Here is a 27197-nt window from a genome sequence, read left to right on the forward strand (position 1 = left end):
GTGTATGAATATATTTGAGCCCAAAATTACCGTGACATTCATGCCCATGATGACTGTGTTTAAACTTCTGACCAAAGCTGTGATTAGCCAAACCTGGAATAGCCTACCATGTATGTAACTGACTGAATATACAGTTTGTACAGCTGACAAACTTAAAACAAGATCATAGTTTATGTAATTTTCATTCTATTTTGGCAATTTGGTGAACTTTGAATTTAGCATTTTTTTATTTGCTTATTAGCGCTTTCATTCAGTGTTTGTATTGTGACATCACTTCATTTGGCCCGACTTCTGTATTAACATTCGGGGATATTTGAATAGTCTGATGCCACTATCGAAAGTCTTGTGTTTGTGAATGTAAATAAAGTTTGAGATTTTTGAATTCCAGGCTACCGTAAAGCAGTCATTTGTTTGTCGTGCAGCAGCCGGTTGCCATAACGACGGTCAAGATGGCAGCAATGGCGGCCGGAGATGAGCATGCTGCCGCTGAAGTTTTGAGAGGACTCGCCCGACATTTAAATTGTCTGAACGAAGACAACAAGGCGACAAGAAAAAGAGCTCTGGAGTTAATCAAGAAGGAGACGGTAGATAAAGGGCTGTCCGGCGGCGTGTTACAGGAAGTGTTCTCTGCGCTCCTCAAGCCTCTCCTCAGATGCCTCTCAGACCCGATGGAAAGATGTAGAGAAACTACGATAGCGCTTATAACAGAGTTTATACGATGTGTCCCCAAACCGGATGAATCGCTGCCTTATCTCATGCCCTGCCTGGCTCAGCGCTTTGGGGAGAAGGAGATCCTGGAGCCGGCCGAGGAACTTCGCCTGTCGGCCGTGGAAATGTTGACTCTAACAGTGGAGGTGTGCGGGAAGAATCTAGCGCCCTATCTGAAGGAGGTGATCAACATATTGCGGAGAACCATCGTGGACCCTTTCCCCGACGTAAAAAGAGAAAGCTGCAAGTGCACCGTGAACTTTGCGAAGTGTGTGCCAGGTTGGTTTTTGGCTTTTGTTTCTGCTGTTGTTGAGAAAGCCGGTTACCATGGTTTCGAAGCGCGCAAACGTGTTTGCGACCCAAGGACTGTCTTTACTGTAGTGCGCAGGTGCGTCTGCAGGTATATTAAAAGACAGAAAAACGTCCAGGAGCCGCTTTTCTGCCGGAAAACTTGAACTGTCGGTAATTCCTGTAACAAACGTTAAAAACGTTGAATGAAAAAAGAAAAATACTCAGACTGCTTCTTTTGCCAGCTTTCACACTTAGATGTTTTTGATCATCACACTAATTTTAATATTAGACAAAGATAACCCGAGTAAATACAAAATGCCGTTTTTAAAAGATGATTTGATTTTTGTAGGGAAAACAAGCTATCCAAACCAACCTGGCCCTGTGTGAAAAAGTAATTGCCTCCCATTGTTAAATCATGAATTACGTGTGAATAACCACATTTTTTGGAAAGCTGAGTTCAAGTTCACGAGCTACACCCAGGCCTGATCACTGCCAGACCTGTTGAATTAAGAAATCACTTAAATAGAGCCTGTCTGACAAAGTGAAGGAGACTAAAAGATCTCAAAAAAAAGAACAGCACAGCATGCCTCGATCTAAAGAAACACAAGAACAGCTGAGAAACAAAGTCAGACATCTATCAGTCTGGAAAGGTTTACGAAGCCATCCAAAGCTTTGGAATCACAGTGAGAGCCATTATCCACAAATGGAGAAAACTTGGAACAGCGGTGAACCTTCCCAGGAATGGCCAGTCTACCAAAATTACTCCAAGAGCGCCTCGACAACTCATCCAGGAGGTCACAAAAGAACACAGAACAACATGTAAAGAACTTTAGGCCTAACGTGCCTCAGTTAAGGTCAGAGTTCATGAATCAACAGTTAAAAAAAAGAGCCTGTGCAACAATGGCATCCATGGGAGAGTTCCAAGGTGAAAACCACTGCTGACCAAAATCAACACAAAGGCTCCTCTAACATCACAATGATCCCCAAGACTTTGGGGAAAATATTCTGTGTACTGACGAGACAAAAGATGAACTTTTGGAAGGTTTGAGTCCCGTTACATATGCTGTAGAAATAACACAGCATTTCGTAAAAAGAGCATTTTAGCAGCAGTCAGATATGGTGGTAGTAATGTGATGGTCTGGGGCTGCTTTGCAGCTCATTAGAAGACTTACCGTAATTGATGGAACCATGAATTTTGCTCTGTACCAGAGAATCCCGAAGGAGAATATCTGGCCATCAGTTTGTGCTCTGAAGCTCACTTGGATTATGCAGCAGAACAATGATCCCAAACACATCATCATGTCCACCTCTGAATGGCCAAAAAAAAAAACAGAAGGTTTTGGCGTGGCCTAGTCAAAGTCTGGACTTTAATCTGATTAAAATACTTTGACATCACCTTAAATAGGCCGTTCATGCTGAAAAACCTTCTAATATGGCTGAATTAAAACAATTCTGCAAAGAAGACTGGGCCAGAATTCCTCCACAGCGATGTGAAAGACCCATTACCAACAATCACAAATGCTTGATTGCAATTCTCACTGCCAAGTGTGGCACAACCAATTATTAGGTTTAGGGGATGATTTGGGTAGGTTCGGATAGCTTATTTCCCTTAATAAATGAAATTGTCATTTAAAAACTGCATTTTATATTTACTCAGGTTATCTTTGTCTAATATTAAAATCAGTTTTATGATTGGAAACATGCAAGTTTGAAAAACATGCAAAAAAAAAAATCAGGAAATGGGCAAGTACTTCTTCACAGCAGTGCACTTAGTCTCATATTGTATTATAAATTGTATCCTATCACTGCATGACTCACCTGAAATCCTTTTCGCTTCTTTCTCTTTAGAGCACTTTCACATGCAAGCTGAGAGTCTCATTAAGCCTCTCATGCTGACGATCGCTCATCAGCACTCTCGGGTGCGGGTCGCTGTCGTCGAAGCCACCGGGGCGGTCATTCAGCATGGAAGTGGGAAAAATGTGGATGACGTGCTCTCTCACCTGGCACAGAGACTGTTTGATGACTCGCCACAGGTTCAGTTTTGAAACAAGAGTGCCAACTGATTACTCCAGGGATTTATATATATTTTTTTAATCAAAGCATGTTGTCCCCCCCCATTCTCTCTTCTTATCCAGGTGAGGAAAGCTGTGACTGCAGTTGTTGGTGATTGGCTGTTGCACATGAGAGACAGATACTCCTATTTTCACAAACTCATCCCTCTCCTGCTGAGCAGCACCAATGATGAGATTCCAGAAATAAGGTGAAAGTCCACAGCTTTGTTCTGCAGTCTGTTGTGTAAGAGGAAACTTCAGCTATGTGTCTAGATACATGACACAGTTTCTGTACGCTGCCATGTTGGATTTTAAGTCTAGTTTATCACCATGTGATTTGAAGTCCAGACATTCAGCTTTAATTTGGGGGGTTTTAAGGGGGTTTTTTTTGCATTACCTGTTCAGGAATTGCAGACATTTTTATACATAGTCCTCATTTTCAGAGGCTCAAAATGCATTGGATAAACTTTTAAAATTTTATATTTAATGATTGTTTTTAATACTTGAATGAACCTTCAACCTAATGATGGCCTCTTTCACTTGCCTCGACACATCTGTTTGTTCCTCATGTTTAGAGCTCCAGTGAACAGCTGCTTAGAATCAGCTTTAGGATAAATAAGAAATGTTTCCTTCCGTTGCCTCTTTCAGACTTCTAGCAGGTGATCTGTGGACACGGGTGGGCGTGCAGTGGGAGAAGGAGAATGAGGATGACATCAAGGACAAAATGGACTTCCTTCTCACTCCACCTCCACATTACCCACCAGGAGGTCTGACAAAGCTGCTGTTCCTTCCCTACTCTACAGTTTTTCAGTAGTGTAGTCATACAGATGGGTATTTTGGTAGATAACAGAATGACTCCAAGCTAGAGTGAATGATGAACTGCGGCCTTTAGAAGTAATCCTGTTTTGACATTGACATTTTTATCCATATTCTCAGTAGTTCTAAAAGTTCTTGTTGTTTGTGATCTAGGTATCTTGGCTTATTTTTATCTTTATTTATTTATTTTTTACTGTGAAGTGGGTGGCATCGGTGCAATGCATCAGCTTCAATTACATGTAGGTGGCGAGGCAAGGGATTAGAAAGCTTTCCGTGGAGGGGTTTACCTTCTTATCTGCACTCAAAGTTCTAAAAGCAGCTGCCTGTCAGTGTCAAGCTAAATGTAATAACTGCACCTCACTTCACTAAATCTCAGCTCTTTATTACAGCTGTTCATGTTATAACATACAGTAAAAAAAAAAAAAAATGATGCTGTCTATGAAAGCTTTGTTGTCAGGGCAGGTACTGGCTTGGAAAGATAAGTGTCTGCCTCAGGCCCGGTAACAATATGAACCTGAAACATGGCCACAATAGTTGGCCTGCAGTTTGCCTAGAGGGCCAGGATAAATATGCGCATAGCACAGTTGCACAAGTCTGCATTTTGAAAAGCTCCTGTATAAGTACCACTGCTACACATGTGACAGTACGGATGGATACTGGTTCCGCCTGGGGACAGGAAAGGAAGAGACTCTTTTACTCTTTCCCTTTTTGTCTTGCGGTCATAAATCTGCCAGGCCTCCCAGTGTGAAGAGGTCACTGTCAAACAGTGAGAGACAACCAGAAAGGGCCTTGTTTGGTCTTGTCCTGTTGTGTTTCTCTGATTTATCTCTGACTTCCTTTAGTCCTCCCTTCCTCTCTCATTAGCGTTCCTATAGGAGAAGGGCAATAAGGTGGCAGGTTAGTGAAAAGAAAGACAAGCAAAAGTGAAATGTAGAAGGCTATATGGGGAAAGTGTTAACTCTTGCTCTGACAAGTCTCTTTTGGGGGAATCTCATAAAAAGTTTTGTAGAGAATGCGATGTGCTGGAGCCCGCTCAGCGAATCAGTGGTGTTTATTGTTCCGTTCAGCTAGTTCATTACGCTACAGCTCACACAGTAATTTCACATGTAGACTACACCTAAATAAGCTATGCATAGGCATTGTAATGCAAACAGAAAATATGTTGCATTCTGGGTCAGAATTGTTTATGAATAAAACACTTTTGATGACAGCCTACCGTCCTGGAGATTGTTCAGTAAATCGGTAAAGCAAATTTCTATCTCTGCTATCTGCTACTATCGCTGGGAAATCTCCAAATTCATGCTAAGTGAATGAGACCGAGAAAATGAGGTCTTTCCAAAGAAAGTCCAGATTACGGCAGAGTATGCTTAGGAGAATTTTTCAATTTCTCTTCCAGTGGAGCGTCCAGGGTTGGGCTGCAGAGAGCTGGTTGTGAGAAATCTGGGGAAGCTGGTACCGGCTATCACCCACGATGTGACCGATTGGCAAGTGCCAACTCGGGTCATGACCTCTCAGCTTCTTTCTGTGCTGGTGCTCCATGCCGAGGACCACTGCACCCAGCACCTTCCGCCTCTGCTGGCCACCCTGTACCGGGCCTGCACAGACAACGAGAGGGACGTGGTCAACAACGTGAGTACCAGAGAAGCAGAGCAGAATATGCATCACGTTGTTTTTCCTATTTTTTTTTAATCAGGTGTGACATTTAGTAAATCTTAATATCAGCACAGACTTTAGAATAGAACTGTTGTTTTGTTTTGTTTTTGTTTGTTTTATTCTGCCGAGTCAGCAGTTGTAGTTCAAGTCAGTCTAACCACTGTCCTATATTTAGACTGGGCCAGTCAGGGCTCAAGGACTTGGGATGCACCTGTTTACTTAGGAGGCTTGTGTAGATCTTTGATGTGTGGAAAATTAAAAGATTGACTTCCTCTCTTCATCGTCCTTGACACTCCCTCGGGTCTCTGCTCTTCACTCGCTTCCTGTCTGTTTCCACCTTTAGTGTCTGGCAGCTGCTAAACTGTTAGGGACCTTTGTCCCTCCACCTGTCTTCCTCAAGCTGCTGCTGGATCACGTGGAAAGCCCGTACTCTTCCTCCAACCCCTGGGCCCCCCTCATGGTGCTGGCTGCCGTGCTCCGAGGATGCTCAGGGCCGCTTCTTAAACCACATATCCAGCAGATTGCCAACACGCTGGTCCAGCCTGATGTGTGCCAGGGATATCAACAGGTCAGCAGAGGGCGGCTTGGGTTTCAGCGTGGTTGGCCTGTTTTGAACTTATTTACCTCACTGTGCTTCCAGTAATATCATGTACCTCCTTTTCACCCACTACAAACACATCCTCCTACTGTTCTTAACTTTAGTTGAATACTGCATATGAAGTTTTCTGGCAAGGGAGGAATATGTTGAAAAAGTTGATCTTAGCAGCATCATAGAGAATCATTTTCTGCTTTCTCTGTGTACTTTAGCACTCTTATTTTTGCCAGTGACCTTGCAACAGTCATACTGTATATTTCTGGCCTAATTTGTCCGTTATGGAAATAAGTTTGATGATAAGATGTCTTTAAAGGGCTTTAGCTGAGAGTCTTCAAGACTCTTCAATAGCACTACTGTATTGGGTGAGTTCAGGGGGTTCACTGTGGAGTAATTCTCTAAAATGCCAACTCTGTTAAGGTGACACTCAGGCCACATGGTGTTTTTTCAAATCTAGCATTACACGTCTTTGATCGCAATGGCTCTGCTCACACGCGACTTTGTAATGTGTTCCTGCAGTGCTGCACATCTCTGAAATTACTAAAATGCATTTGGACTTTATTTTTAAATAAGAGGAAAATTCCTGTCGAGTGCGGAGCAGACGCTTCCATGCTTCTTTTCCTCTAGCTTTTCCTTTCACAATAACAGTTGTCCGCCAGATAACTATTCTCTGCACAACTGGCCTAACTATACCCATGACCCCATCTGCTCTCAGTGTCCCACATGAATTTCCTCTTTAAGCTAATAATAACAAAAATCCACTAATTCATGTGACCCCAGGATGACTGCTCTGACCTCTCAGAGCAGACAAAGCAGCGCAAAAGCTTTGTTTTTTTTTCTTTTTTCGTTTTTTTTTTTTTTTTATAGCCACACAAGCTCCTAGCACCAGTCTGGGGTTCAGCCGTGCCATTAAAAGAATCCCTGAAATTTCAAAGCCTGCCTGCTCAAGCCTGGTGATAAATGAATACAGAAACTGACCTCCTTCTGTCCTCCCTCGTCGCTGTCTGGTGGGGTCAACCAGAAAAAGAATTAACCGGATGGGACAGTCACATGCTGTCCCACAGATGCAGGGAGACCTCTGCTTCCTCTCTGTCTGTCTCTCCATCTATCTTACTCTGTCATTCTCCCCCTCTGTTTCTGAGGGCGAAGCACAGAGCGCTGCTCAGGGAGGTGGCAGAGACAAAGCACCTGCAACATTCTTTGACAACAGGCAGAGTTCACATCACGGAGACGGGCCAGATCACTGAGTAGCTGTAAATAACACCACTGGTGACAGGACCACCTGCATTCAGCATGCCGGTGATCTCCCAGTGGTAAAATGCTGACTCAGCATGTCTTTAGATTTGTTTATGTTTGACTGACCTACTTTTGATTATTATTTGATAAAGGTTTATTCACCCGCAGGCACAATTTATGTTATATGATTTATATAACTTAAGGCATTTAACGAACTTTAAAATAAATGCACGTTCTTCAGAGTGCTGTGTGCCGGTTGAGCCGGGGCAGAGAGAAAGGAGAAAGTGAAGTCTGACTTAAACAAAATGAAGCCTGTTAAGAAATGAAAGATAAATAATCTTCAAAGTGAACGTAGGCAGGGGAGGAGGACTGGAAGGCTCTGTGGGGAGCCGAGGATTTGGAAGCTGATATATGATGCTTCTGCACGACATAACCTCACAGACTCCTTCAGCTGTGTTTTCTTTTCTATCTTTTCAGAAGGGGGGGGCCGAATGCTCCACGGAAAAACAAAAACATTTGGTTATAAATTGAAGATGATTTCAGGAGCTTGAGAGGACATGAAAGACAAACCGGCGGTTAAGGAAGCCACTGTGTTCTGATGTGAAATTTATGCCTTCTTATGACTCCCATATGGCCGCAGTGGCTCATGCACACCTTGCACAGCTGTGGTGTTGCTGTGTTTTAGGCTGCCATGGTGACAGAGACATCACCACATCTGCTGGTGCAGATTGGTAAAGATGGTAAGAGCCGGAAGAGCTCTGTGAATTTCACAGCCAGGCTGTAGAAGAAAGGTCTTTTCATCTTGGAGAATCTTCACAGTGTCACAACATCAGCTGTTGAGCTGAAAAAGCAAACATGCTTTCATATATTAGCGAGGTCTCCTGTGTGCCTGCACCTTGTCATCAGTGAGTGCTGGATATTGCTCACTGCTCCACTGTAGGGCAGACAAAGAGTGCAAAAAAAAAAGCACACAAGAGCAACTTTGAGCTGACTGCAAAGGGTCAGCATCACATCTACTCTGTTTGTTTTCCTGTTACTATAGCAATATCGGTAGCTGTGGGAGGTGGGCTCCCCGTTGGATAGGAATTCCAGGCGTAGTATCGCTTCTTAAAGAGGAATATCATAATTGACGTATCCAGTCGTGGACAAATTCGCATACACTGGGTAATGAGGGGCCCTGGAACGTGCCCAGGCCAATAAAACCAGGTGTATCTCGACTTGCTCCAGGTGTCCACCTAGTCATTACACCGCACCACTTTTTCCGCTCTCTCTCCTTCTCACTCTCGGCCAGCCCTAATGGTTGTTTTCTGCGAATTTTTAATATGCATGTCTGCATGCGTGTCGCGTTATTTCCACTACTGCTTCCCTGGTGCTCCTGCTGTGTTTATGTGCCGGTGAAAAGCTTGGTCATAAGAAGGGATTTCCCCCCTGTCAATAACTCGAGAAACACATTCAAAGAACAGTGCCCGGTGCAGCGGGCAAGCTGTTTTAAGTGTTTGTTATAGTCCGGGCACCTGAAGGAGTGAAAGAAAGTTGTGGTTGGTTAGTCAGTGCTAAATAAAAACACACTGCAGCAAAATAAATTCCTGTGTTTGTGCAAGCCGCAGGCTGGAAGTACCTTAGCTCCCCTTCTATGTTTTTGCATTGCTGTATGACTTGGCTTTAACACCGGATCACTTGGGGATTAATGCCAAGCTTCAATTTTGGGAAAAGAGAGTGCACCCCCTAGTGTTAGCCAGCCAAGCTGTGAGCATGGAACCCCCCCACCACCACCACCACCACCACCACCACTACCACACCCCACCCCAAAACCCAACTGGTCTTCCACCAGACCAAAGCAAACATCTGGAGGGCACTCTTCCTCTAAACTCCTCATACAAAACACACACTCTCAATCACACTTACACCTTCCACCCCTTATTCTCCTTCTAACTCTCCCCTCATGACACCCTAATGACAGGCTGCGTGAAAACAGGAAAAAAAAAGGCCACGATCCCAGTGATGGCATGGAAATTAGCCTGACCTGCAGGTCTTTGTCTAAACATGAGCTCACCGCAACACTGGCTGACAAGTGACAGCAATCGCACACAGTCGTGTTTTAGATGTGTGTGTGTGTGTGTGTGTGTGTGTGTGTGTGTGTGTGTGTGTGTGTGTGTGTGCGCGTGGGGGGTGGGGGGTGGGGGTGGGGGTCTCACTCTCAGTTACTGTATCTTGTTCGTCAGTTATTACTGGAAATATGATACAAGTAGCCATTTAGTTATTCCAGGATGATGTCACCTGATTAAAAAGCAGCATTGTCTCTTAGAATACACGAAGTCAAGGCAGTCTTTGATTGATGCATTCCCACTGCGCCTTTCACAGGTTATGTACTTGGAGCAGTTGCTGGCGTGTGTGGATGTGCTGCTGCATCAGTGTGAGTCAGATTGCAGCTCAGTCAGCCTGCAGCTGCTCCAAGTTCTCATCACTGTCCAGAGTTTCTCCACCGAGCCACAGCTGAGCGAAAAGGTGAGAAAACTCCACGTTCTGCAGTTCCAGTTCCACATGCATCCTTCCTGCACTTCTGCCATTGCTTCAACTTTTGTAATATGCAGTTTTGTAATATGCAATTTACTCTGAAATTGCACCATTTTTCCCTTTACTTGTTTTTTTTTTTTTACTAGAAAGGTAAGCAGGTTTTATGACACAAGAGAGCTATTCGAGGAATGTAAGCATTTACATGGGTTCAAACTGTATAATTATCCACTTAGCCACGGGAGCTCAAATTGCACCTTTGGAGTGGAGCTTGAAATCCAGTCTTTGTGGAAAGGAGGTGGGTGAAAGGTGGAGAATAATAGAACCAGACAGAAATAGAGGAAGAAAATAGATCGGGAGTGATGAGTTATGTTGCATTTATGACACAGGTTTGTGTCTGCCCCATTTAGTTCCATAAAGCCTCATCAGGTGCAAAAAAAAAAGCCATCTCATATCCAGGTATTGAATGACCTTTCATCTTGTGGTCAGCCTCCACATGCCAGGCACAAACAGGACCAGTGACAAGGGAAGCCAGTGGCATCTGAGGTCACCCATGTCATCTAACTTCTTGTCGCCATCATAGAATAATGATAGGGAGAGGAGCGGGAAGGAACTGGCACAGTTGCTTGCCAGACACCGCACGGGCCACCAGTGTGACTGTGTGTTTATGTCTGTCTGCATCAGTGTGTATGTTCACACAGGGAGCAATAGTAGAGAAGAGATGGGAAGGAATGGATTAAGAAAGAGAGGAATGGTGAGAATGGCCTTGGGCAATCCCGGACCCAGAGGAAAAGAAGAACTCGTTTTCCCAGAAAAGGGGCACTTCTTTCCCATCAGCGGACAGCTCAGGGTTGTCTAGCTCTCTTCTGAAAGACCCGATTTGTGACTCAAACAATGTCTCCATCCCTGTCCATCCCTAAGGGACTACAACAGGAATTATGAAGTGTATAGGTCTGCCCTAAGAAGTCAGGTTATTATTTACTATCCTTTTTTTTCATTCTAGCCCTTTCCTCTGAGCTCGGCTTTGTTGATGTGTGCCTCTTAGTTTCTTAGTGGATTTATGTGTGAGACTCAGTCATTGTTCTTCCCGTAATGCTTCTGTCTCTCCTGAATTCCTGAAATTATTATAAAATATTAACTGTGCAACAGAAAAAAAATTCTCTTGCCTCATCTCTTGCCTCATCTTTGTTAAGCCTTGGTCCCACTCAGTGTTGTTGTTGTTGTTGTTGTTTTTTTTCTCAAGTGACCCTGTAGCCTAAACATATGTTGACATAATGTTGCTCCACCTATCCTTCTCTTCTTCAGGCCTTGGCGAGTACACAGTTCTTGTGCATGGTGCAGGGCTTGGACTCAGTGATGGAGCTCTATAGACAACATATGGGCCAGCTGCTGGACTGGCTGTCTGCCTCTGTCAACACCTGGTCCAGTTACTCCCCAGAGAGACTCCAGCTGCATATCATAGTCATACAATCAGGTGAGAGCTGAAGCTTGTATGTGCACAAGATGTAGCCGTGTTACACTTCAGGTGCTGAGGTTTGCATGTGTAGAGACACTACAGTAGTAAAAGGAAAACAAGTATGCAGTAAAGTTTTTAAGACGTCAGTGCTTCAGATTGCCAGATGAAGAAAATCACTATATCGATCATTCTGAACAGGTTCACTTTCACCTCAGGTGGTAATGATTTTTCAGCTTGTTCAGACACAACATATTACATCATATCTTAAGAATCAAGTTATTTGTCCTGTTCACATGTAATCCATTTTCAAGGCAGCACGTTCCCACTCCTGCACAAATGGTTTGGATGGCTTTGCATTTTTTGTATTGTTGTTTTTGTCCTGCTTGCACAAGAGCAGCAAGAATCAGGAAAACATGCTATATTGCTGAAAATATTCATCCACAGATCCAAATCATTGAATTCGGGGGTTCCAATCACTTCCATGACTACAGGTGTATAAAACCAAGCACCTAGGCATGCAGACTGCTTCTACAAATATTTGTGAAAGAATGGGTCGCTCTCAGGAGCTCAGTGAATTCCAGCGTGGTACCGTGATAGGATGCTGCCTGTGCAACAAGTCCAGTCGTGAAATTTCCCCCCTACTAAATATTCCACAATTGCTACAGACCTCCAAACTTCATGTGGCCTTTAGCTCAAGAACAGTATATATAGAGCTTCATGGAATGGGTTCCCATTCTGAGGAGCTGCGTCCACGCCTTGCATCACCAAGCGCAATGCAAAGTGACAGACTGCAGTGGTGTAAAGCACGCTCCCACTGGATTCTAGAGCAGTGGCGACGTGTTCTCTGGAGTGACAAATCAGACTTCTCCATCTGGCAATCTGATGGATGAGTCTGGGTTTGGTGGTTGCCAGGGGAACGGTACTTGCCTGACTGCATTGTGCTGAGTGTAAAGTTTGGTGGAGAGGGATTATGGTTTTCAGGAGTTGGGCTCAACCCTTTAGTTCCAGTGAAAGGAACTCTTAATGCTTCAGCATACCAAGACACTTCAGACAGTTTTGGACAATTCCCAACTTTGTGGGAACAGTTTGGGGATGGCTCCTTCCTGTTCCAACATGACTGCACACCAGTGCACAAAGCAGGTCCATAAAGACATGAATGAGCGAGTTTGGTGCGGAAGAACTTCACTGGTGTGCACAGAGTCCCGACCTCAACCCGACAGAATGCCTTTGGGACGAATTAGAGTGGAGACTGTGAGCCAGGCCTTCTCATCCAACATTAATGTTTGACCTCACAATTATGCTTGTGGAAGAATGGTCAAAAATTTCCATAAACACACTCCTACGCCTTCCCAGAAGAGTTGAAGCTGTCGGGTGAGCCGACATCATATTAAACCCTATGGATTAAGAATGGGATGCTACTCAAGTTCATGTGTGTGTAAAGGCAGTCGAGTAAATACGATTTGGCAGTATAGTGTTATCAGGCCTCAAAAAAATTCTGCTATTTAATACATGACATCCCCAATACATTCCAAGGCAGTGTGTACATTGTTACTGTCTAGGACCAATACCCATGAATGCCTGTCTGTCTCATAGCCTTGTTAGCTGAAAATAAAGGCCCATGGTCAAGAACATGTGCACACAGGAAAAAAAGAATTTGATTCCTGACTTTTGTACATCCCCGTCTTTCCTCCTGTTTGTCAATCCATGTGTCTCAGACTTTGCTAAAAGAGTTAGGTGTGTGTGCGTGTGTCACAGAGGGTTAAAAGCTGTGACCCTTGGTTTGTTTCTGAGACTTCACTTTGCCTCCCTTTATCCCATAAAGCCTTCTATCATCACCACCTCCCTGTTCCACGCTTTTATCTCAATCTCTTTCTCCCTCTCACTGCTGCCTTTCTAATTGACTGGGCAGCTGAGTACCTTCCTATAATCCTCTCTCTCACACTCACACACACACACACACACACACACACACACACACTCTTACTCTTCTATACACTCTCACACACTTACTGACCAGTCCACTCAGTGATCCCTGTGCAGGTCACTACATCAAACAGCAGTTAAGCTGCCTGCTCTTGACATTCTACTGGATCAAGGCCACTTTGAAGCTTAGTTGGTTGTGTGTGTGTGTGTGTGTGTGTGTCTTGTTTTCATATTGAGTACTGGTTTAAGCTTTCCTAGGTTTCATTCTTGCAGATGTTCCATTAACACATCCCAAGGACTTTGCTACAGGCAGCAGAACAGACCGTATGTTATCCCTGTGTTTGATGTGCACATGATTCAGGGAAATTAGCTCTTTTCTGGACAATAGACGGTAGTTGATATGACAACTGAGAATTGGTCATTTTGCTTGCTCATCAGCTCATCAAACGCTCCATCTGTGTTTGTAAGAGACAGGAATAATTATTGCCCGCTCATATCCTCCTCGCAGTCTTTTGTTCTCCAGCTGGTGTCAGAATGTCTGATTGCATGTAATCTGGTCCAGTTCCTCACACTCTCTGTGTCTCTGTCGGTCTCTCCCTCTCCCTTTCTCCAGAGTAAATGCTTATGCTTTGTTAAAAGCCAAGACAGGCTGTTTCTCTTATTATTTTAGATTTGAAATCTGCTATTGCTGCCTTGCCATATCTGCCGTGACTTTGAGCAACTTCTGATTAAATGACACATTCTTTGATTCACACATCCCCTCTGGATGGAAAAGCTCTGGCTCTCATTCTGTCTGTCTCTCTGTTTTCCCATATCTTTTTATGTCGCTGGCTGACACCCTCAGGCCATCTCAGGATTTCCTCTGTCTCCACTCGTGTCTGTATAAACAGGGCATGAACTCTGTTTGTCTGTCCAAACTGGGCATGGACACTTATCACTCATTACACGCACACACACGCAGAGATCACTATATATAGTTCTGTAAACATGCAGTGAGACTGTAAGTGGATAAGTGTGTGTGTGTGTGTGTGTGTGTGTGGGGGGGGGTATGAATGCAACTGGGAATATTTGCAAGATGAGTTTCTCATTTTCCTGTAAAAGGCATGTGTATAAAAACAGTGGTGCACAAAGAACTTCTTACATGTCATTTCCTCTGACTCAGTGTTAATGTCTCACCAGTCCGCGGGTTTTAATAACTCAACAATATGGTCAAAAAACAGCAACAAAAAAAGCAGCAAAACAGCTGCTTTTTTTGTTTGACATTCGATAGTTTGTTCTGACAAAGTGCAATTCAGAAAACTCACAAACGCAAGTATCTTTGCTCTGTGAATTTAGTACTGTTGCTTTTTTATAGAGGGATTTCATGTTTAGTAGTTGGGTAAAAATAAGACTGAAAGACAGAATGAATTTGAGTCCTTTAACTGAAGAATTGATGTTTAAGCACTACCGAAGTCATAGTGCAAGAATCAGGCTGAACAACATGCCATCCTTCTAGACCTTGAAATTTGCTTTATGCGTCTGTGTGTTATTTTTGTTTCCAGACACAGAGCGCACAGTCAACTGGTCTAAGGAAAGGTACCAGCAGGTGGGAATCTGTTTAAATATGGCAGGGATGAGCAGGTGCCCGTATGCAGCAAGGCTGAAATACAGCAGCCCAGGCTTGAGTCCGAACCAAGGCCCTTTGCTGCATGTCTCCCCCCCACTCTCTCTCCCCACTTCCCTGTCCACCCTCCACTACTGCGCTATCTAATAAAGGCAAAAAGCCCCAAAAATAAATACATTTTTAAAAAAGTCCTTAAGTCTGTTTCTGCAGCTGCTATAAGCCCACATGCAGACAGTCGGCCACCCCCCCACCCCCCCTCCATCAGGTGCTCAGAAAATTTTATTTGCTGTGTGGTTGGGGTTCCCTAGCAATCAGTGGTTGCCAGGGTGTGGCTGACTGGTCTCTAGACCTGTGTGACTGGAAGTTTAATGATTGGATTCATACAAAGAAAAAAATCTGCAGCAATAATAGAAATATGATTAAAATGTAGATAATCACCTTTGAATATTCTGCCCCCTCCCAAATCAGTACTGGAGTTTAAAATGGCATGGAAATGAACTTTATTGTGTTTCGAAGCACCAGCATGGGCAAAGCTGCATACGTACATTTTTTAAGTTCTTGTTTTATTGCTTTATCCTGTATACAAACCTTTTTCAGTGCAAGGGTGCAGTGCCACTATTCATGAGTGCCCCTTTACTAATTTATTCCTGGCGTCAGGTCTTTGTGTTCAGGCGCTGTTATTTTATATAATAATGTCCAATTACAAACAATTATGTTTCATCAATGTTTTATTTGTTGTTTTCTGTCATCGCTGGACAGTTATATTGGTCATATTGATCTACAACAATCACTATGACTGGCACAGCTGTTTTAGATCAACTCCTCCTCCTCCTTACACCCAACTTGATCCGGCTCTTTTGCATGCTGCACCACTGCACCTACATGAGCAAAGGTAGACGTGGAAAACCGTTGTCCTTGTGGTTGCATATTTAAAATGCGACCTTGAAGAAACAAAGCGTATGGTGGGCTAGCGGTTAAGATACACGCCATACAAATGCAGTATTTACAGTTTCTCTTTCATGTTTTTGTGGTAATACAACTCTGTCTGTGTGTGTGTTGTTTTTTTGTTTGTTTTTAAAGGCCCAGTGATCGGTGAGTTTTTGAGCGAGTTGATGCCTCTCCTCCATAACTGCCTCGACCCAAACAGAGACCCAGAAATGAGAATGAGCATCTTCACAATGCTTGCAAAACTGCTGCTGGACGCAAAGAACACACTGGATTCCCGGGGGTGAGAATGACACATGTCACACTGCAGCAAAGAACTTGGGACAGAGATATTCCTGAATATTTTACTCTTAATGCGCTCATTTGCAGGGTTCATTTTATGTTTTTATAAGCAACAGGGAAACTCAGATAAGAACGCTGACAGCCAATATTTCCCAGTGTGACCAGGATATTCGGAATATCCTTTCTGTTTCACATGTTTGTGATTGTTTACTAGTGAAGAAAAAATGTTTAAGTGGGTAAAACATCATCACATGAAATTGTATTCCCCCTTTTGTCTCTACGTGGACTTTTTGCTTGCATGCAACCAAGACATTTTTACATGCAGATATCATCAAGTAGGACAAATGCAAAATGCCATTTAAAAAAATTAATAAATAAAGGGGTGAAAAGAATGAAAACAATAAAGATAAAAAGGAAAGCGGACACATAAAAGCAAACAATCGATTTAAAAGAAGTCCCTGAATCTGTAAAGCTTTTCTCCTCGGGCAGGTAATTCCAAAGCCACGGGGTCATAATTTCTGCTACATAGCTGGGCACCAGACCCAGACATTCTTTAAAAGTGAACAGAAAAATCATAAAATCAACTGCAAAACAAACAGGAAGCCAATGGAGAGAAGCTAGGCTTGGGGTTGTGCGATGCAGTCTGCTAAAACCAGTGAGAAGCCTACTCATCCTGAAATTGTAAACCACATTCCTCACTCACCAATCAGACTGCAGGGGAGTCCCATTTGAGTGCAGATGGTCTCACAGGGAGTATTAGATCAACTAACTCTGATTAATTAATCACTTCACAGCTTGCCTGAAGAAAACGGCACATGCTGTCTGAATCTCTCGTCGCTAATTTGAATGGTTATTGACTGCAGGGCTGTCTGACACCCAACCAGGGGAGCACACCCCTACCCTCCTTCCAGGGTGCCCTCTGAGCCCTCAGCTGTGCAGCCTTCAGTATGGGCTAAGAGTTGCAATCTGATGGAATGCATTAAACCCGAGATCCTCACAGCAGCTGCTCCCGTCGATCAGAAAGATGGAGACATCTGTGTAGTGTGTAACTAATCTTAAAGCTGCAGTCAAACCGTTTGTTTTGCTAATAGGAGGAACAAACTAGTGGTAATCCTTGTATGGGAACACATCAAAGGTCCGTTTTTGCTTATGTTGGCAATGGCAGCAGAAGACAACATAATGTACTTGTCAGTGAAAAGTATCACATAAACAGGAGGTGTGCTTAAGCCAGAATATTCTGCCATCTTTGCCAAAAATGTGGAAGTTGGAAATTCAGCTTTCATAAGATTTTTTTTCTTTCCCCCCCTAATCTATAATTGGGCATATCAGACAAAAGAAGCCTCTGTCTCTTCTTCTTCTTCCAGCGTGGCCACCTGCACTTCTAACTGGTTCACTCATCCCTGAGCGATATCTCCGGTAATCACAGAACCACAATGTGACAGAAATCATGTCATACCTTCAAAAGGATTCAGATTCATATAATGTGAACTTAAATCACACTATACGGGGCTTTGCCTTCTGCCAAAGTATTTCTGTGTGTAGTCATCTCATCCCTCCCGCTGTGATTTATGGACTGATCTTGATGCTTGGCAGATTGCAGGCCACACACGCGCACTATATGCCATCAAGCGCACAATGATAGTCATAGAGAAAACCTCTCGTCTTTGTTCTGAAAGCAAAGTGGCATAATGACAGCTCCTCTATAGAAGAAGCTGAAAGGAAAAGTTTGTGTGCATTCACGTGCCTTTCATCCACACACATTCACAACACTTTTGTTTCATGTGGATTTGTGTGCTGTGATTAAAAGGCTGGATGTGAAATTTAAGTAGAAGGTGATGTGTAAAAAAAAAAATGAAAGTGTATACCTTTTCTCCCCGCATGTGGCTGGACAAAATCATCTGCCAGTTGCGAGGGAGATAACAGTGTGCTTTCGTGCATGAAGGAACTGCAACAGATACGTCTTTAGCCTTAATTTCAGGCTTCAAGATATAAAACAGGGAATACAGAATGTTACTGAGATGAGACCTTTCTCCTGTTCCAGATGCAGCTTCTTTTGTGTGTTTTGGAATTTTCTGGATTGTAGGTAGATTAGTAACATGAAACCTGGGAAAACTGAGCATAATTGAGCTGTGCTTTTATCAAAAGTGACCGTGTAATGACAGATTCTAGTAAAAGACCTGAAACAAACAATAATGTAGTTCAAATGAATATTGCAGTAATTTTATGGATAAATTCCAATATCCCCTTATACCACGATGGGCTATATGGACGAAAGTACTGGACCACCTACAGGAGCTGCTCGGCCATGGAAACCCGGTCCTAGCGCACAGTTTTTGTGTTGATGTTAATTCCAGAGGAGGTTTGGAGCTCTGCAGTTATTGAATCAGAGTTGGTGAGTTTTATGCACTCAGCGCTCAGCGAACCCGCTCTGTCACTTTGCCACTTGGTGGCTGAGTTGCTGTGGTTCCGAAATGCTTCCACTTTGCAATAATACCACTTACAGATGGTTGCGAAATATCTAGGAGGAAAGAAATTTCACAAACTGGCTTGTTGCAGCGGTGTATCCTGTTAGCGAGCTCTTTAGAACAAACCATTCTTTCACAAATGTTTGTAAAGGCAGACTGCATGGCTGGGTGCTCGGTTTTATACACTTGTTGCACTGGGATTTAATTCAAAGATTCAAAGACCCCCCCCCCCCCCCCCCCCCCCCCCCCCCCCCTCTTCAAAGCACTTCCCCCAGATAAATATATGCCGGTGACTTTTGGTATCAGATGAGATTTAAAATTCACTTCACTCCAGTCCAAGTCCTCAATTTAACCCAGTGGTTCTCAGCCTGTGGGGCATAGGGCCACTGCAGATGGGGTATGGACAACCAGAGTAAAAATAGTAAAATCTAATTAAATTAATATGATTTTTGTAGAGAAAACCCAGCAGGAGTGCACTTATGTTAATGTACCAGCTAATATTTAAAATAAATTTCAGGTTCCTTTTCATTATGAATGAATGATTAGAAAAAAGAGAAAGTTGTGGAATGTGAGGCATGCCAGAAAAGGAATCACTTATCTGAAGCCACTCATCTGATCAGATTTAAATAAACCTGTGATTGGCCACAGTCTCCCATCATGGGTGTTTCCAAAAAAAAGAGGCCAGAGTAGGAGTCTGGTTTCCTCTCAGACAACCTAATGTATGCTGAAATCTAACTGCATTTTTCTATCCAGTGACGCCTCAAACATGTTGCCTACACCATCTGTAAGCCCCAGATTTTCTGCTGCGTTGTTGACTGAGTGGTGCTCACTTCTGAGAGATTGCTTAAGTGCTTAGAAACCTGTTAGATTCTCTAAACCACTCAACCTTGTAATGTGGAAATATGTCTTTCCATCCTTTGGCATCACTCATGATGAGCTGTTAAGGTGAAGAGACAACTGCACAGTTCTTGCTGTATTTATGACACACAGTCTCCCCCTACTGGCAGTGAATCATTACAACACTTTAACACATATGGTACATGGCGGGTCAGTGGCATTAGCTGAAGAACCAAAGGCTGGTGCTGGTGTGCAGTTAAGGGCAGTGTAGACTCTGGTAGTGTCAGAGGAGGAGACAGAAGGGAAAGGAGGAGACTCAGATGTTCTAGTCATTGCCTCATGATTTCTCCTGTTGTCTTATTATGTCTCGTTTTTCCCTGTGCATCATCCCAGGCATTTCCGTGATGAGTTGGAGAAGTTTCTGAGTGATGTCCTGCTTCCTAACCTTGTGTGGCACGCAGGCCGCACCGCTGCAGCCGTCCGCACCTCAGCCCTCAGCTGTCTGTTGGCATTGCTGCATGGAGGTGCCATCACACCTGGACAGGTACTTAGTGATAGGACATCGACAAATCCATCGCACGTATAGTATGATATTTCTGCGTCCACCTGTGCAGAGGGACTCACAAGCACTGAAAGCAGATACCGGATGTGAGCTCCCTCCTGTCCTTTTGATCTCCAATCTGCAGAAATACTTTTTTATTGACTCAGCTGTAAAGGAAAAGATGTGGTAGTGCATTCTTGAAATCCATCAGGGCTTGACATTTACTTCAGATTCTCTGTTTTGTCCATTTCACATCAAAATAGACGGTCCCACTTGGCCATTTAGGAAAATATATTGTCCGCCATCTTTCTCTCCTTGGCTGAAAGAGTTGGCCACAGCAGGTAGCAGGTGTACATGGGGGCAATCGGGTTCGCATACCTTTGTCCCAGCGGAACAATGCTTCCACTGTTCTGGGCCCTTGTCATACGTAGGAACTATCATCAGAACATGCCCTTGCACCTGCCTGGCGGAGCATGTGCCGAGTTACAGCGTGTGTGTTTGCACAAACACGCGCACATCTGGCAGTACTTGCCCTCGCATGCGCGGAGTGACCATTTTAAACTGGCTCGCGCACCTCGTCTTTTCAGACGTCTTTAGCGGCAGGAATGCGCAAACATCTGGGGGGACAGTGTGAACATAGGTGTACGTGTCCGTGGTCACAGGAGTAGAAAACATGAAAGAGGTGACTAAATAAGATGGCATTAATTGGAAATTTTGGGTTTGAAATGAGGTTATAGTTGAGTTAAACAACATGTCCTGACAGATGTGTGTTTCCACTGGAGAATCAAACAGCCTTTCATTTAGAAGGACATTGTTTCCTCTCTACTCCCTGTGAAAACAATTAGCAGCTCTAGTTACACTTGGCACCGTCAGGTTGTCACTGATGTCATGCCGGATCACTTCTCAGCCAAATTTTCCTCCTCTTTTTGCCCCCTGCCCCCCTCTCTCCTCACTCTTTTTTTTTTTTTTTATTGCTCCGCCTGCGTGGTTTCGATAGCAAACAGACTCAGTGACAGAGGTTTTAGCCATCACCTCTTGGCCTGAGCCTCACCTTGTTCATCAGTTTCCTCTGTTTTTCTGTGGGTGTGATAAAGACATCAGTCCTCACTGCACTCGAGCGTCAGTGCCATACTTCAGGTTGATGTTTCACGATTCAAACAAATGAAACCTTGTGTTGTTTAAATGTGGAGATGAAAGCATGTGGTGCTGCCTAACCTCTAAATGGAAAAATCTGAAACTTTGGTACAACTTAAGTACACAGATTTTTTTTTTTTTCCTCAGTAAGCGTGTACTGTATAAACTATGTAGTTTGACCCTGTGCCTGTGTGCAGCTGCTCTGTCTGGAGGAGACGCTGCATCCCCAGGTGTTGTCGGCCTTGGATGAGGACTCTCAGATGAGCCGACTGTTGGCTTGTCGCTGTCTGTCCACCATACTCAGACTCGCAGGAACCAGTTTGCACTATGAGGCTCTCAACAAGATTTACCCTGGTAAGTGACACTCAGTGCAGTACAATTTGTACTGCATTATGTACCTGATGTCAACAAACTTCACTGGAAACTACCCACTCAATGGCAGATTTTTTTCCTCAGAGCTTCTGAAGCGTCTGGACGACAGCAGCGAGGAGGTGCGTGGGGTGGCCCTGCAGGCTGTGGGGCTGTGGCTGTCCAACCTGACCAAAGACTACAACCCTGAGCTCTGCGCTCCTCATCTGCAGCTCCTCTTTCAGCAGCTGCTCCTGCACCTGGATGACCCTGACAGCTCAGTGCAGGACCGAGTGCTCGGTGAGACTGGGTGGGGCTCAGAGATGAGGATGTAGTGTTGATCGGTGGCAATAGGTCAACAGGAGCGTGTGCACATGCCCTCAAGCTGCTTTGTTAAACAAATAGAGATGAAAACATTAGGATTTAAAGTTTTACTCCTTGTGAAATGTGCTGTAGCTCTTTCTGAGCCTTGGCTCTTAATCTAAACCACAACTCCTGACATATGATGGCAAAATTTTTTACAGCTGGCCTTCAGTTCATTTTTTTTTCTTTTGATATCAACAGTCCCTGATGCTAGGAGAATGGTGAAAGGTTGTAACTATATGGGACACATAAAATGCACGATCCTCGTGTGCACAGTTTTAAATGATGTGCGATGGATCTTATGATCTTGATTATCTGAGAAGTCTGACGGTGAGTGTGAGGCGGTGGTGAAAGCAGAGTTTAGGTGTGACGCTCTGCAGATCAGCCCGCTGTGTCCAAAACACTCACAGGGGGATGAGAGGAATTTGGGGTGTCTTCTATCAAACGTTAGACTGTACTACTGGCAAGCTGCCAGGATACCCTCTTTTCCCTCATTTCAGAAGCTTACCATTATCCCTCTTTTCCACACAGTTCATCACCAAAAGCACTGTGCTCACTTTCCCTTAAGTCCATTAAGGGCTGGGCTTTTTCTGGGCTTCAGGGATGTAATAAAAGATCCAGATAAGGATAAGGACCAACCTAAACTGGTCATTTCACAGGTTAAATATATGAGCTTTAATGTATGCATAACTCCCTCCTACACACAGAGAAGTGTGTGCGTGGTAAATCTTTGCCTCTCCACTCAGGATCTCTCTTCACAGCCCTCCCACAAAATGAAAACCACATTCGGACGCTCTACCCCTCGCCACCTTTCCACATCTGCCCTCACATCCTGCTTAATCCCTTCGTCTTTTATCTGTCATTCTCTCCTCCTCCTCCTCCTCCCCCTCTGTTGTCTGCAGTGCCTTCACGGCTGTGTTTTATTTACATATCAGTGGAAAGTCTGAGTATTTTTTTTTTTCCTGAGCTGTCTAACCAAGGCTCCTCTGGACTTGCACTCCCTCCCACTCTCATATGGATGTTAGCTGTCATTACTTCTGACAGGATGCAGGTGAGTGCTGATGCCTTCGCCAGTGATGAGAGGCCTCTCTACGGGTCTCTCTCTCTTTCTGAGGGTAAAAGAGAGAGAGAGCATTTTCATACTCACCAGATGCCGCAAAAGCTTCCATACCATGAATTCTAGCCTCAGACTTTTGAAAGCTTTACAAAGACACCGTTTGTTTCTGTAATGGAGACTTACGACACGCACACCCACATTCTGTCTTTTTTTTTTTTTTTAATGGGATTCCTCTTGTCGAAACTAGGATACGTGTTCAGTGGCATTTGTCTCTCTCTGCTAGAAAAAGCCAAAAATGACCAAACCAAACAACAGAGGTGGATGTCTGCGGCGCTGATTCTGTTTGTGTCACTTTAATCGTTAATCGAGAGGATTAACCGAGAATCTAGTGACTGCCTCAATTGAGGCAGCTTTCTTCAAATTTCTTTAGTCGTCTTCAGGAAGAGTTCTCCAGGCTTCTTGAAGGACATTCAAAGCTCTTCTTTGGATGTTTCTGCCTTTTGTTCCGTTCTCTGTCAAGATGATCCCACACTGCTTCAATAATGTTGAGGTCTGGGCTCTGAGGAGGCCAGTCCATGACTGACGGTGTTCCACTGTGTGTTTGGGATCATTGTCATGCTGAAAAATGAACTTGTTGCCAGTCAGATGCTTTCCAGATGGTATTACATGGTGCATCAAAATCTGATGGCACTTTTCTGCATCCATAATTCCATCAATTTTGACAAGATCCCCAACACCACTGTCTGAAATGCAGCCACAAACCATGACAGAGCGTCCATCATGTTTTACAGATGCCTGTAGACATTCACTGTTGGACTGCTCTCCTAACCTCCTACATAACAACGATTATAAATAAATTTCTAAATGTGGATTCATCGTGCCATAAGACCTGTTGCCACTAATTTTAAGACAAGTTCTTGTATAATTTGGCATACCTCAGCCTGTTCTCCCTGTTTCACTTCCTTAAGAATGGCTTTTTGACAGCCACCCTTCCACAGAGACCATCTCTGATGACGCTTCAATGAACAGTAAATGGATCAACTGAAGGGCCAGACGCATCGTTCAGGTCCTGTGTCAGGTCTTTGCTGGATTTGTTTTCCTATTTCTTAAGAACATGACTTTCAGATACTGTTCATCTGCTGTGGATGTTTTCTTTTTTTTTAGTTTTTGGTTTTTTTGTTTGTTTGGTTTTTTTTAGGCCTGCCACTTCTTTTTTCCTCTACTTGTCTAGTTTCAGATTTTTTAAGGACACCGCACACTGTGTTGAATTATGTTATATATATATATATAATCTTTGGGAATCGCCTTGTTGGTGCAAAAATAGCATTTTATGTCTGTCAAACTGTGAAAAATACCAAAGATAACATGGATTCAGCTAAAGAAATGGGAAATTATGTTTTTGTGACAGGCTGCTAGTAACAAAGTGCCTAAAGATACAAAACTTGGCTCTTTGCTAAGTTGTCTGTTATGTGTAGAAACACTGGTTCATTCCTTGAGTTGGGTACCTTTTTAATGCTTGAATCATTCATAGGTGAGAGTTCAGTAGCTTAACAAACAAAAAACATTCCTCTGAATGGTCAGGTATGAGGACTGGACTGAAAATGAGTGAAAACGCAGCCAGAGTCTAGAGAAAAATTTTGAAAGACCTTCAGAAAGCCTGAAGAACTATTGCTCGAGAACGCTTTTGGGGGGAAAAAATGCAAGGAAGTCTGGCTTCTTGGATGGAAAAAAATAAAGGAATGAGGTGTGGCTCAAGACTTTTGCACAGCACTGTAATACATTATAAGAAGTAAGGATATTCACACAAACAAAATAACAGGTGGGAGTGAAATACTTATCTTTAAGCCCACATTTATTTTCTGACATGATTGTGTAAATTGGTGTTGCGTGTCTGACGTATTCAAGCTGAAAAGTTCTGAAATACAAATGGTAGTAAAAATTTGCTCAGTTGTTGTTAAGATTGAGGGATCTTGGAAATTTTTGAAACCTGTAAGAGGTCCCTGCACCAAAATGTTTTAAAACCCCAGAAATAAATGACACAAGCCCATTAGAACTCGTTCTCTTCAGCATGTGGGCCCCAAACAGTTCAAGTATATGATTTTTGAGCCGGTCACTGCGAGGCCGAGTTCTTCAAACTGTGCTCGGAGACTCTTTGTGAAATGCATCGCCTCACGTCTTGCTGAGTGGTCATCTGTATCTGACAGCACCCATAACCGGCCCAAATGTGGAAGCATTCCTCTCTCTCATGCATGGCTCTGTTTGAACCCCCCCCCGCAATCTCTTTCTACTTCTTCCTTTAATAGCTGCTCCCATTCTTATGCTTCTTGTATTTCAAACGCATATCTGTGAGTTGTCTTGATGGCTGCAGCATGTCCTGACAGAATGATGGACAACGTTCCCATCCCTCCTTATGTCACTGTTGGCACGGGTGTAACTCACTTCTCACAAGCCATCATTGTTCTCTTTTAATTCAAAGTCCCACCTCCCCCGCATCCATCCCAACTGAGTGCAGTACACACAAAAGCTAAAAAAATCCCCTCAATCTCCCTGAAGAACAAAGGTGGGTATCAAGTGATTAGTTTACATGCAGTAACTCATCCAGAGTGATATTATGTCACCACTGGAACAACACTTTTGTGTTGTTGTTTATGGAGCGTTTACCCACTGGGACAGCAAGTAATTCAATATACCTGAAAATTAGCACAGGATGTGGGAAGCAATAGAGGAGGGGATTTTAACAGTGACTTACTGCCTCCTGGTGGACGGAAAAGAGACCTGCGCATGTTTGGGGTGCAGAGTGACTATAATATATTTGAACGCTGCCACCTGCTGGTGAGCTTTGTTGTCATGTCATATATCTGGGCCATAGGGGTGGCTGTAGCTCAGGAGGTAGAGCAAGACATGGAGGTTCAGTCCTTGGCCATAAAGACCATGAAAACTGCACATCTGCAGGACAGAAAGGAAGAGCGGGGATAGGTCCGAGACTGCAAATAAAGCCTGGGTCGGCAGTTGATGGGAGAGTTGGATGGGAGAAAGAGATTTTCCTTTGGGTCTGGCTAAAATCTCTCTGGGTGTGAATGCCAGAAGTTCCTCCATGCAGAAAAAAACCCTGGAGTGTCCTCAGAAGCAAACCTTCACCTGCGACTCCGGAGCCAACATCTCAATTGGCCAGAGTGGTGTTTAAAACATGTTCTGCCAACAGTTAAAGTTTAAACTGAGTTATTTATGTTTACAGAAAAATATGAGGCAGCGCTTGAAGAGAAGCACACCGTGCCTAATGTTAAGCATGGGGCTGCAAATATTTAGTTTTGGTGCTGTGTTGGCCGTCAGGTGTACAGGATACAGAGAATGGATTCCACCATCTATCAGAAGATTCTGATCGTGCAGATATTTGAGGTTAAAACGTATGTTTTTCTGTTGATTTTCCAACTTAAGTGGCTTTAAGATTGTTAAAAATCATCTCACGCCTCACTGAGTGATAGTATCAGCTCGCTCTTTTTATTAGATGTAGAGTGGAAGGGACATTGAAGTACTGAAATAGGTCTGTAGCAGTCTGATGCCTTTCTTCTGTTGTATGCACCATCAGATTCATTCATTTTTACTATTTTTAAGCACTGCAGTTCATGGTAGATGTTCATTTTTGGCCCCGAATATTCTCCGAGTGTTTTATTTGATGTTTATCTCAAATCCAGACTGCTGACTTCTGTCTCTGCTGTGTGTCTCCATTTGTGTGTGCGTGCAGAAATCCTAAAGAAAGGCAGCTCAGTGCACCCTGCACTTCTGAAGGAGGAGGTGGCGGCTGTACGGGACAAACAGCGAAGTCCTGCCTACTGCGATCAGCTGCTCCAGCACATCAGCTCGCTTCCCACAGAGTCCACAGCAAGCAGCCGGGAGTGACACCGCACACATTTGAAGCAGAGACAGATGTTTGTGCCTTAACTGTGAAGAAGGAAAAAAAAAAAAACTTCACTTTTTGTTTAGTCTATTTAAGTGTTTTTTTTTTTTTTAAAGAATGCACACATTTTCAGGAGTTGTTGATTTTTCTTAAGTAAGAGTATTGGCCCAAACGTTTTATGACTAATTGTTGTTTTTGTGTGATTTTTCTTTCATGTACAGTACCTCCTTAATTTGTTTAGAGAGAGTTGTTTACTTCATTCATTCCTTGTGCTGTACTCCTTTCCTTTGTCTAAGATGTTTGATTTTAATGAAAAAAATAGTCTTTTAAATGTGTTCCACTGTAGTTGTGTTTGCATAATTTAAGCCGAGCCTTCACAGGATCCTCGTGTGCGTTCCTGCAACTAAACTCTCAGCATCCCAGAGGGACTGGGGGGGGGGGTGTTGTCCTCAAAATAAAAGGACAACTTTCTTATTTGTCAAGATCGATT

At 43.6% G+C, this 27197-nt stretch overlaps 1 protein-coding gene across 1 annotated transcript; it reads left to right on the top strand.

The window, feature by feature from the left end:
* Positions 1-427: 427 nt before the first annotated feature.
* dnaaf5 (dynein axonemal assembly factor 5) lies at positions 428-27126 on the top strand. Its single transcript, XM_030736007.1, has 13 exons — positions 428-987; positions 2848-3032; positions 3135-3259; positions 3699-3817; positions 5263-5495; positions 5863-6087; positions 9709-9852; positions 11164-11332; positions 15921-16068; positions 19763-19913; positions 21242-21398; positions 21501-21692; positions 26555-27126. The coding sequence occupies exons 1-13, from the start codon at positions 450-452 to the stop codon at positions 26707-26709; spliced, it is 2541 nt and encodes an 846-aa protein (XP_030591867.1). The 5' UTR covers positions 428-449; the 3' UTR covers positions 26710-27126.
* Positions 27127-27197: the final 71 nt, after the last annotated feature.

This window comes from Archocentrus centrarchus, chromosome 8 (assembly GCF_007364275.1).
Source record: "Archocentrus centrarchus isolate MPI-CPG fArcCen1 chromosome 8, fArcCen1, whole genome shotgun sequence".
Classification (NCBI taxonomy): Eukaryota; Metazoa; Chordata; class Actinopteri; order Cichliformes; family Cichlidae; genus Archocentrus; species Archocentrus centrarchus.